This window comes from Chiroxiphia lanceolata, chromosome 14 (assembly GCF_009829145.1).
Source record: "Chiroxiphia lanceolata isolate bChiLan1 chromosome 14, bChiLan1.pri, whole genome shotgun sequence".
NCBI classification, from domain to species: Eukaryota; Metazoa; Chordata; class Aves; order Passeriformes; family Pipridae; genus Chiroxiphia; species Chiroxiphia lanceolata.
In genome coordinates this window covers 4,372,847-4,385,346 of record NC_045650.1, presented here as the reverse complement: position 1 = coordinate 4,385,346, position 12,500 = coordinate 4,372,847, and the positions used below count along the sequence as shown (strand labels likewise).

At 37.5% G+C, this 12,500-nt stretch overlaps 1 protein-coding gene across 4 annotated transcripts in view; it reads right to left on the bottom strand.

The window, feature by feature from the left end:
• Positions 1–12,500, bottom strand: part of LOC116793858 (connector enhancer of kinase suppressor of ras 2-like) — a 171,947-nt gene that overhangs the window by 39,518 nt on the left and 119,929 nt on the right. For all 4 annotated transcript variants that reach the window (XR_004359608.1, XM_032702033.1, XM_032702036.1 and 1 more), the window contains 4 exons: positions 8,928–9,061; positions 8,139–8,344; positions 5,315–5,401; positions 3,877–4,130 (listed from right to left, as the gene is read on the bottom strand). Coding sequence is in view for 3 of the 4 variants with exons in the window: in XM_032702033.1 (XP_032557924.1) it covers positions 3,877–4,130; positions 5,315–5,401; positions 8,139–8,344; positions 8,928–9,061 (681 nt within the window). In the remaining variant the exon portion in view is untranslated. The remainder of the gene's footprint in view (positions 1–3,876; positions 4,131–5,314; positions 5,402–8,138; positions 8,345–8,927; positions 9,062–12,500) is intronic.

Genomic DNA, 12,500 nt, shown 5'->3' with positions numbered 1-12,500 from the left:
GCTGGATAGAGTCAGTTTGCAGCTACAGAAGCCAGAAATACTTCCATTAGTTTCTCTGAGCAGCCAGAATCCAGACAATCATCCTCAGAGTGATTCCCCTGCGGAAATGCACGGCAGGGAAAGAAGGTTTTCCATGTTACAGGTACTTAAACAAAAAGCCAAGGTAAAATTTATTCAGCAATTCAGAAAGGAAATAAAACTCTGAAGAAGGTAATTCTCATCCCTGGCAGCACACTTTTGTTTCTTCCTGGAAAAGCAGGAAGGAATAAATAAAACATGAGCACTCTTCCTGCAAAATTGGCAATAGAAGACTCCCCCTTCAGTCAGAGGAGCTGAATACATGATTCTCCCAGACTATCTGAATTAATATACTTATCACACTAGCACTCAGACTGCCTATCTCCCAAAAAAGCATCTGGAACATCTGGCACATCCCAGCATGCCCACACTGCAGGAAAACCAGCTCTTCATTGGTTTTGCACACGTTGTAGTTCTCAGCATGTGCCGTTAAACTTTATATCATTTCTCAAAGCTGCCTCCGCAGCTCCAGGAGAAATTAAAGAGCATTTCCATCACCCCGTGCTAAAGGGATGCATTTCCAGCTTCCTGTCAGCAGCAAGAAGGAAATAAAAAGCAAGTTAAGCCAGTGCTGTGTAACAATGATTAACCCTAAACTACTATAATGCTTCAAATTACCTTTACAATAAAAAGTGACTACTGGCACAGCACTCTGGATGACTACCCTAAAGCAGCCATTATTTCTCTTTTACTATGTAGGGAACATTGGAATGAAAGAACTGATCTTAAAATTCGTTAATAATTAAGTCTTTCTACACAGTGAATTCTAATTCACAAAAAAATAAAATAAAATTAGGAGATTCCAATCCATACTCCAGTTTCTTAATGTATGATACTACAGAGCAAAGTATCCAATTACTTTGTAGATAACAGGCCCAGAACATTTATTGCCAAGTAAAACCAGATGAGAGGTCATTATCCTATTGGAAAATTTAATGTAGAAACCAGCAAATTGAACTTCAGAGCTTCAGAAACTCGTGTAAATCTGAGGCAAAATCACAAATTTGAACACCAAGTGGATTTCCAGCCTGGATCTGGAATAAGAAATTGAATAGTCTTTTTAGATGGAAGTTGGTTCCCACAGAGCAAAATTGAATCAAGCAGCAGAAAGTGTACAATTTTCTGTTTTTTTTTTAAAACCATGAAGATTTTTTCAAGACTTTCTGTGTTTTGTTTCATGGGGAGAAATGAAAAATGAAAAATTCCTCACGTACATCTGGTCTAATGTGCAGAAGTCGCACGTGGCAAGTTAATTTTCTTCAGAATGAGCTCTGGTAATATAAAACAAAAGCATGTTCAGATTTTAACTCTACTCTTGTAGGCCCAGAGTTTATTCCAATAGTGCACTTCAACAAAGCTACAGTGGACATACTTTTGTGATCTTCACAGGTACCTCACTGTTTGGGCTGAACCTGGTGAGCTCTGTCACCCCAGAAGTGAAGCATTAGTAAACACAGAAAGTCATGTTCTAAGAAACACTCTATTAATTATTAATTATTTATAACAGCCTTGCTAATTGTAATTGACTCTTGCTCAGGTTCTGGGACATGCATCACAGAGCTGCATATCAATTCAATTAGAGTAGGAAATACATCCTGAAAGGGGGCAGTGTTTCTTGACAGGAATATTTTACTGCAACGTGGCTTCATGCATCAGTTTGTATCCTGGGCATACTGCCAATATTGCATTACCTAAATATCCATTTTATATAGGAACTCTGCATCCTCACAGCAACTTATGAAATCAGGCTAATTGTTTAATTTTAGGTTCCAAATCAACATTCCTTGCAAAGCATTAATCTGGTGGTGAATCTCTGCAATTACCAATTTTGCAAAACTTCTTATGCCTGGTAATTTAAACTACTGTTAAATAAGTGCTTTTTTTTTTTGTTGTCGTTACATATTTGTGTAAGTGCTTAGAAAATAAAGCCATGGCTAAGTGATGCTCCCTTTCTCCTGCCATCAAGCCATCTTTGTTTGCTGACAAGACATGTTGATCTACACCCAGAAGTTGTACTGGGCATCTGTTAAGTGGAGAGGAATTCATGGAAATGTGATTCTAACAGTTCTGCAATTTTGACTTCCATTAAAAAACCCAGAACAAATTAAAAAAAAAAACCAACAAACAAACCAAAAAAACCCAAAAATCCCTAAACCAGTTTTGTCAAGTTTTCTAATACAAATGTAGCAAAAGGTGTTTTAAGGTGATTTGGTTGGGTAATTTTTAGAGGTATCTTGTTTTGATTAATCTTAGTCTTGTTGCAAAATGGATTCTTGACAGAATAAAATCTCCTTATCCAAACAAGCAAACATATTAAAATGCTTATGAAAATCCTGACAAAACCTTTAGATATTAAGGAAGTTGAGCTGACCTACTTAAAACCTAAATTTCTACCTAAGGACACAACATCTCTGATACTTTTCTTTTTCGATCCCAAGCTGCCATGAAACGTTCTGTGATATTTACCATTTTCACTCTGGGTTGCTCTCTTTCAGGATAGATATGCCAATTTTTTTGCTTTGCTTTTCAGAATTCTTTCAATGTTGCAAGTGGAAAGACGTTAATGTGGATGATTCTGTGCTGGCAAGGACCCAAAAAATCTGTGTCAGCAACTCTCGTGTGTTTGTCGACTCAGTTCCTCTCGAGCATTTAAAGGCAGTTGTCGAAGTGCCTGAGATATTCTGATTCCTGGGATTATCTCCTGAAGGGCTGCAAGGGTCTGTTTTAACGTTGTTGGAAAATTTATGGTGATAAAGGAATTGATACCACTCTGTCAGTCCATGAATAATCATTTTCCATGTGCCCTCCTCCACAGTTACTGCCCATTATAACAGATTTTATGGGACAGGAACTGCACTGATGTGTAGGGTGGACCAACCACCACATGTAAAGTTGTCTCTTCCCATAATAACACCTGTTTTCCAGTTTCCTGCACTTCCTTCACACCTTTTAGAGTTGACATATTATTTCACTGGGGTATTTTTTAATACTTATTATGCTACCAGACGATATTGTACTGCTAATTTATCATGGCTATTTCAACTAGTTGCATGATGGTGTGGAAATCATGCCAGAAAATACAATTTCAATCCTGAAATCCAGGGTGTAATTAGCATCTTACCCCACAAGACCCATTTCCCTTTCTTCAGAAGTTAGGGGAATCAACAGATAATCCAGATTCTTCCAAAAATTGACTAAAGCCAGCTGATACATCTGCCAAGTTATGAAATATTGTTGGGTTTTGTTGCAGACTTGTCTAATAATTTTCTCATTTATCCTAGTAAATGAGCTACTGCTTTTCTCTCTGGGTTTGAAATCCTTTGCTTTGACTTTGTGGTACTGATAATCTCTGCAAGAGATTTAAATCTCCACAATTTAAATAAATAAATTTAAATAAACAGTAACTCCATTAAGCTCATCTGTTTTTATAAGACATAGTAATCAAAGTGGAAATATAAAGCTTCTAAACTAATCTATAATAAATTATTATCAGAGGCTCAGTACAGGATCGTTATGAACCTTCAGAGATAATACAGTCAAATTAAACTAAATCAGCGAGACTGAGTAATTAAGAGCACTATTTTATTAAAGCATCTGATAACTAATGATCCTTGCCCTGTATTTTTCTGCCTTGTTTTGACTCTTCTTAAGAGAAACTCACGACACTGGCACTGAGCAACTTCCTCGGACTATAAAATACAGCATTAAAAGGCAAAGTGGAACGTACAGCTGTACCAATCCTAAAAATGGAGCGTTTCCCATGTGGTTTCTGGAGCAGAGGTTTGTTGAGGCACTTACATGATAAAGTGGGACCGTGTTGTTCTCTGCCAGGGAGAAGCTGAGCACGTCCTGCTGGGCGGGCTCCAGCCTCACGTTCATGGTGGATGTGAGCACGGAGGGGCTGATGGGGTAGCTGGGATTCCCTGGGGGTTTGCCCTTTTTCCTTGACCTGCGCCCTGTGTCCCTTTTGTTGTCCTTCTGTGCCAACGGCTCCTCCTGGATCACCAGGATCTTGTCGTCGCTCAGGTACCGCAGCAGGGAATTCTCAGAGTCAGTTGTTGGAGAGGGGGAAAAAAAACCAGAGAAAAGGAAGATTAGGAAGAGGAAACAAACAGAGAAGCCTTTTGGTTGGCCAAGGACTATCACTTCGTGCTTTTAAACTTGGAAAGAACCATGTGAAATGGTGGGACTGCCCTGGACTGGGTCCCACATGTAGTGACACCATCCCCTGCTGTCTGAGGGGACAGGGAGTGCACACAGACTGTGTCATGCAGGGAGCATCTCTGGCACCATTCCAGAGACCAGGAAAGTCCTGTCAGGGAACTTGACAAACTGGAATAATGGTCTTAGGGAGATGTGCAGTGTACTTGGGCACAGTTTCAAAATGGGACCCGGCCAGGCAGGGAGCCTGAGGAAAGGAATCTGTAGCAGTGAAATAGAAACTAAACGTAAATCAACAGATTTTGGAATAAATCAGAAAAGGCTTGTGCCTTAAATGAAATTTATTTCTCCTTGGAATGGAAGATTACTGAAAAAGTAGTTTAAAATCCTGTCTTGATTTTCAAGAATATCATTGTTTTTATCACATTTAAAGGAGTCAAGTTGAACTCTCAGCTACCAGACTGGGCCTTAAAGATTCCAAAAAAATAGTATTTAAGAATCTTTAGCAATTGGCATCACAATAAATGTTTGTGTATTTGATGACTATTCTTCTGATTTACCTAATTGTTTTCCATCAGAGGAAATAAAGGGAAAAAGGAACTTTGCTATCACCATGGTTCTTGCAAAGTTGGTAATTCCCTCTGGAATCAGTAGAAGTTTATATGACTAGAACTGCTGGTCTGAACACTGACAGCACAATTGCTGATTCTTGTTCCAAATTTTCATTCACACTAATCAAAATGTGTCTTCAAAGGATGCTATATCTGTAACATCACTTATTGTTTTCTAGAACTGTGAAGACTTAAAGCTGATTACAATTAACATATCTCCTTCCTTAGAGTCTTCTAAGTCTTTTTTCCTTGATGTTTGTCATTCTCTATATTAGAATTAAATTCCTCTTACTAGTATAAACTTTTTAATTTTCAGAAATGGAAACACAAAAGCACAAATACTAAACAGGCTCTTTCACATTCTCGGGGACACTCAGAAAAACAGATTTGGTTCCTGTGATGCTCTTTATGTTAAAAAAGGCAAAAAAATGTCAAAGAACAGCAGAGAAAATAAAAATACTCACCTCTGCTCCCCCTCTTGTACATGTTCTGTTCTTTGGACTCCCCTATCCAGCTGTACTCAGTGGGCATCGAAACAGGCCTTAAATCTCCTGGAAACAAGTCAAGAAAAAAAATATGATTTTTAAAGACTAGAAATAGGAGGCTGTAGAGCCAGTAATGGCAGTAAATTCCAGGCATGGCATGACCCTCCAGAGCAATCCATTCCTGGAGCTGCAGCATCCAGGGTCAGTTAAACCTCACGTGTGCTGGGTTCTCCTCTTCATCACACCAACCTGAGGGGAAGGACCACTGGCTGTGGTGAAATTAGTTGTGAATGTAAACAGATTGCAAATTTATTTTGAATAATTTAATAATTTCTTTTGTTGCTCGCTCATTAAACAGGGGAGTTTTTTTTCGGAATAAAGAGAGAAGCAGTTTTTAAGTGGACTAATATACTTCAGGAAAACTAGAAAGACTGTTAATGTAGATAAAACATCATAGATCTACCAGTGAAACAGTAAAACCTGACCTGGAAAATCACATGGTGAGTAATGAGGGGATCTCATTTCCAGGAACATTAATTTCAACTGGCTTATAAAGCAAACATGGAGCACAGTTTGGTAACAACAACCACAACAAAGAAGATTCAGCCATTAGGGGTTTAATTAATAGGATTTTAGGGCACTATGGCTGTAAGATCCTGATGGGACTTAGTCATTCCCTAGTGGAGTATCAGGAGAGCACTGATGGCAGCAAACCAGGAGCACCCCAGAACTGCCCAGAAAGCATCAGCATCACAGAGAAACACCCTCCAGATCATGGGTTAAATTCCTTCTAACTTGTGAAGCCAGGGAAATTTAGTCTGTTATTTTAACACTCAAGTAAATTTTTTTAAATGAGTTTTTAACTGTTTTTTTTCTTGGATAGTTACAGAATTTAAATGTGAACAACATTTCCACTCTCATTATCAGTTTCACCAGGTTTATTACAGTGTCAAGGTATTTCTTGTGGATTATTTGTATGCTAATATAGTTTTTGAGTCACCATTCTTCCAAAATACAGCTTTTTAGTTACTAATATGTTAGGAGGGTTTAAGAACAGGTATATATGACAATTATTCCTCTGGATAAACATGATTTTCTGACAATTGAAGGGGTAACTGAGATTTTCCCATATTATACTTTGGTTCCTATTTTAAAATCAAATTCCTTCTGGATTTTCAAAGTTCCAGAAAACCAGAGCTGTCCATCACAAACAAAAGCAAACTCTTGTGTATTCCTGGGATCAGGCAGAGCGCCCAACATTTGAAGTCATCATGCAGCAAGAATTCATGAAAGCAAGCCAACTACCTCCATCTGGCTCCAATTTTAATCACAGTTAAGGTTTATCTTTATCTTTCATTCTAATTTTGTTATAAAATAATGTCACTTAACAGGGAGATAAAGTTTGAATAGTACTAGTCTTAAGATGGAATCCTACTCTACAGTGCCACAGCATCAAGTAAATGGCTGAAGAAGTCACTAAAATATCCTGTGTATAACAAAGAGTTATTACAATTTCCAAATTCTGAAAAGGTTCTGTGTATATATACATTACCAAGCCCATTTTACAATTGATATTCTGCCATTTTTTACCATAAATCCAGCAAAATACAAAAACAGGAACTGCCTTTGGGATTTGCTGCAGCACCAGTTTATTACCTGTGTTCTTCACAGGCACATCTCCCTTTACTACTCTGAGCCTGTGAGAGGTTTTCCCTTTCCTAGATTTCAAAGACAAAAATTTAGGAACTCTTTTTTTTTTTTTTTTTTTTTTTTTTTTAAGAAAACGAGAGAAAGGAAAAAACCACTTTGTCTCAGAGTAGGCTTCCTATGTATATATATATATATATATACATATATATATATATATATATATAATGTATATATATGTAAAAAAAGATAACAGTTGCCCATAGGGAATTCTATGATGATTGCTTTCTCCAAGGTTCAGAAATAATGACATTTTCAAAATCAGATATAATTACAGTTTTAAAAGAAATCTCTTATCTGAAACATTCAGGCTTTACGAAAATATCTTACTGCCTTGAAAATAAAGCCACTGAAAACACATGGAGGATAAATACACTGCTGTATTCCAGTAGTATTTTTCTCAAATTCACCAAACACCAACTAAATCAGTTTAAGCAGACAAGCAAAACCAAAATTTGTCAATTAACTTTTAAGAGTAGCTTTTATAAAGATCCATATACTCATACACAAACACATATTGATATACCTGTACACTGAATATGGATTTACACATACTTGAAATTTCAATATAAACCAGAGTTAATTATTGTTTTAATAGTTTTTTATACATTTAAGCAGTCCCCATTCTAAGATTTTGGAAGATGGTTCTAGTACTAATAAATGCACTGCAGGAAACTCCTCCTGCATTTAATGCAGCACTGAATTTTGGAGGGCCTGACAACTTGGAGACACTTTCATACCACGAGTCTTTGCAGGCCCTTCATTGAAGTTTAATAGCCCAGAACATTGCAAAGAGAAGCATCTCCAAGAGCTGGGGAGGGACAATGAGTAAATCAAGATGCTGGCTATCCAAATGATAGGAGCTTAATTATCAGTCAACACTGAAGTATGTGCTGCAGGATAAATGCATAAAAATCCTACTCCTGATCTTGAATGTTAGAGTGCAATTATACTGATTATTCCTTCACATAAGCTTTTGTCTGGTATTCAGAGCCAACAGGCCTGACAAAGAAGGACAAATTTGGGGGTGTTGCAGCGTTAACAGCACAGTTTGTGAATTTAGCCAGTCAAAGAGGGGTCAGGAAATGCAGTTTACCATGGGTAGGGGTTTTCTCCCTCCTCCTCACTCCTGCAGCTCTGCTTCTCTCGTACTCAGAGCCCCCGGGGTGGCCTTCACCTTCCAGTAGAGTGTAGTATTTCCCACTTTCGTGCTCCAGAAAATAGTTTGGAGACTCAGAGCCTTTCATCCCAGACTTTCCAAATTTGCTGATGTCGTCACAAGACATTATTCCAACTTCATCCCTAAAAAGAGCAAACCAGATAATGGAGAAATTAACCATTTTATGACAAAGTGCACACATAAAACTGTTTCTACCAAACACTACAAATAAAACATCCCATAACTGAAATGCTCTATGTGTGAACTTTCATAGAAGTGACATAATTCAACAAATGTGTATGAATTAAATAATCACTAAGCTCCATTTTTAACTGTAAGATAAACATAGGTATTCAGGAATTTTCTAGTATCTGAAAAGGAACATAAGGAATTGTTATAAGCTGAGCAGACAAGAGTTTCCTTTGCAGAAATGCTCGAGAATGAAATACAAGTGAACACAAGAAAGTAAATAAAACTGATTAAAGACTTCTGTAAATACTTTGTTTAGGACTAAAACCAGGTTCTACTTGGCTTGTATCTAACTAAGTGAAAAATAAGTCACTCAAAACAATGATATGCTGCTTAATGTATTTATAGCCCTTTAATTTTACTAAATATTTAGTTTGATTGTGGGGCTGTTTGGTTTGTTTTGCTTTTATTAATTGAATGAAACAAAGGTGCAACATTTTATTTTTCAAAACCTGACATGAGTCAGGCCATAAATACCTGGGCCCATAAAGTCCTGACATAGGAGAGAGGATGAAAACATCCTGGAGTGCTGAGTTGTCCATCTTTGAGGACATGCCCATCGTGCTCGTGGGTGTTGTAGAGCTGCTTGTTGGGCTGGTTGGAATCACAGGCTGGAAAAAAAACCAGGATAAATTAATGTTTTCTGTGCTACAAGTAACAACAGAGTCAATCTGTATAGTTTTAGGAGTCTGGACCTCTTTTTTTTGGATTAGACATTTCTTGAATTTCCGAAGTTTCCTCTAAAAAGATGTTTATTGAAACACTCTTGTACCAAAGACCTCAAGACTAGTTATGAAAGAAACTGATAAAAGACCATTAAATTAATTTAAAAGCCATCTCATGGGAAAATCTGAGACTCAATCAAGATATGATTTTTAACCAAAGCAGAAAATCAATTATATAGGGAGGAAGGACATACTCTGTTAGATACCATTAATACAAAAATTAATTAAAGAACTCTGGAAAACTTGTACTGAATGAAATTATAATGTTGGTTTCAGTGGAAGACTTATTGTTAACAAGGACAGAACACCTTGATTTTTTAAAGGAAACAGAATTCCTATTAATTTGGTTTCCACAGCTGTGATCATTGTACCACAGTGATACAAATACAGGTTCTATGGAAACTAGGAAAGAAATAGAAATTAACCTAAGCAACAAATGTGAGCATCATAAATACTAAAAGTAATAATAAAGTGTGAGAGTCCTTTCAGATTTTTATTTTTTAAAGTTTTACATGACATTAAACAGGATTTTTTTGATTCAAATGTCTTAGGGAAGCTCAAGTCAATGGTTGACAAGAACTAAAAGGACTATAATCAAATATTCTGTGCAGGATATAAAGGTAGAAACAAAGAATATTTTTCAACCAAGGTGCAGCCTGTGTTGATATTCAAGAAAGAGAAAATATTTTTATTTACAAAATTGTGCTTTAATAGATACAACCACTTTTCTACAGGAGGAAGGAAAACACAGTGACCTAAAATTTGGATGAAAGCTACAAAGACCAGCTACAATATTTTTAACTACAAGGCTTTCAATCTTCTAGAAATAAATACTGAAATTAGTTTTGTGTAATACTACAACTGTTTAACTTGCCCCCAACAGTGAGATAACCAAGAGATTTTTAAAAATCTAACTTTATCACACGATTTCCAAAATCTGAAATGAGCTACTTAAACAAAACTTATTCTGAAGCTCCTTAGAAAGCTGCAGAGCATGACATGTATTTTCTAACACGTCAGAAGAATTATAAAACTGTCCCCATTGACATAAGCTTTTCTACTCATGTCTGCCAGATGCTGTGTCTCAAACTAAATCATAAACAGTGTAACATTCTGGATCAAGCAGTTGTGACAGGAAGGATTGTTCCAACTGGAAACTTTCTGCAAATAAAAAGAAAAAAAATCCAAGAAATGTTGTATTTTATGGGAATGCAGTTGCTGGTGTGCTCACTCGAAAAACAGAGAACAATTTGTCGTTGCAGATGAAAGAACCATTTTTTCTTAAGTGGGAAGATAATCACAGAGGTTAAAAATTCAAATAGTCTTCTAATATCACATAATGCCAACTAGAGACAAAAGCAGAAAGTGGTGTCACTGATGTGTGTCACTGAAAGATAACGCAGCACAAAACTTTGGCAAATATTGCTGCCCTGCTGTTGGTAATTAAGCATCAAGGGAAACTACACAGCAAAGGAATACTACAAGAAGATCAAGAAATACATTTTATAAGGATTCACAGACTCTGTGTCATCAATAATTTATAAATTAACTACGTGGTGTAATTTTAAACATAATTATTGTGGAGGAAATATTAATAACATCTCCAAGTGCCTTCAGCAACAATAGAAAACATGACATCTTTAATTTAAAAATTCCTGCTGTGCATCAACCTAAGGTAGCAAATATTATTCCTGGCCTCTGAATTTCAAGTTCCTGAATCCTGTTTCCTTTCTACCTTCCCTAGTTATGCATTGCTTTTGTTTTGGTTTTTTTTGCCAGCACTACACCAGAATGGAAACATTTCTCTGCGTGTGGGTACACAGATAAATGGAGTGCACCACAAAATAACATTGCAGAGCAATACCTGTGGATCCATACATGTAACACACCATGAAATATAACATTATCCTTTTCTGGAGCAGTCTGACATTCACTGAATTGTTTGCAGTTTTGATCTACTTTCGCTGAGATATTTTTCTACAGATTTGCTTCGCTGGCCATTGCACATGTTACTTTTTTGTCGGGAGAAACCTCCTGTCTGTGCTGAGTGAATTCTGCTTATTCCCCAAAGTCTGTCAAAAACCTTGTTCCATGAGATCCAATTTAATCCATTAGTGGTAGAAAACTCCAGAAAAAAAAGCAAAAAACAAAAAAACCCAGAAACCTTCCTACCAATTGAACAAATTAAGCTGATCTAGGGGGTCTAAAAAAATGCCAAAGTCGAGCAAAGGCGAGGGCACTCTGAGCCAACAGGAGAGGGAAGTGAGATCACTGCTTCCAGCAGCAACAAGCTGTTGTGTCAGCTGTCCAGGAAGCACAGGCTTTAGAACCATCTTGAAATTTAATTCTGCTAGTTCCAAGTCATTACTGACAATAATAACCAGTACCAGATCCAGGTGAGAGCTGTAGGAAACAGGCAAACCCAAAACCTGCGCCCTGAAACGGATCCAGGTCTGAACACTCGAGCTTGTATCCCTGGCAGGAGGAATAAAAGACCTGAAGATGCTAAAAAAGACCTAAAGTTGGCTTACAGCATCTTATTACAAAATCTACTGTTAAGGAGTAACACCAACAATGCTCTTTTTATTTTCCAAAGTGATTTATATTTTTATTTAAATCCCTCCCCACACTACTGTCTGGTATAGAAGAAATATATCCCAGTAGGGAGGACACTGAAAACACTCTTTGATCCTCAGGGGCTTTTGCAATCTGGGTGATCAGGAGAGGACACATCACAAAACCAGAACTGTTGGTAATTCCACACAAACAGCTTGGTGCACTTCCACTTTTCTGGCTACCACGCCAAAGGTTGGCATGCTCTGTGAACAATGCTGTGCCATCTTTACAGTACAGACTGTTCTCACACTGACAAAGCTTCCAGAACTGGTTCTGCTTGGGAATTGTGACTCTTTAATATATGAATATAAAGGGAGGATCTCCATGGAAGCCCTGTGCAAATGCAATTACCACTTTGCTGCCCCTCGAGGTTCCCAAGTAGATACATTGTGATCTTGGCAGAGCAAAGGATGTCATTGCTGCAGCGTTGTGACAGAAAAACCCCCCTGGGTGTCACAGGGCCCCTTTCCTCTCCCCCAGAGGCAGGCACAGAGAGAGGAGAGGTGGCCCTAAATCCCAGCGTCAGCATTCCTGAGAATTCCTGCAAGGATTACACAAACTCCTGAAGTGAAGCCACTGCGTAAGGATTCAGGCACTTTGAGGAATGAAAGATTTAGGAAGTGCCAGGCAGGGAGGAAATCTGCCAGGGGAGGCTTGAGGGGTTTGTTTTTTTTCATTAATTGAAAAATCATTCAGAAGCACGTTCATG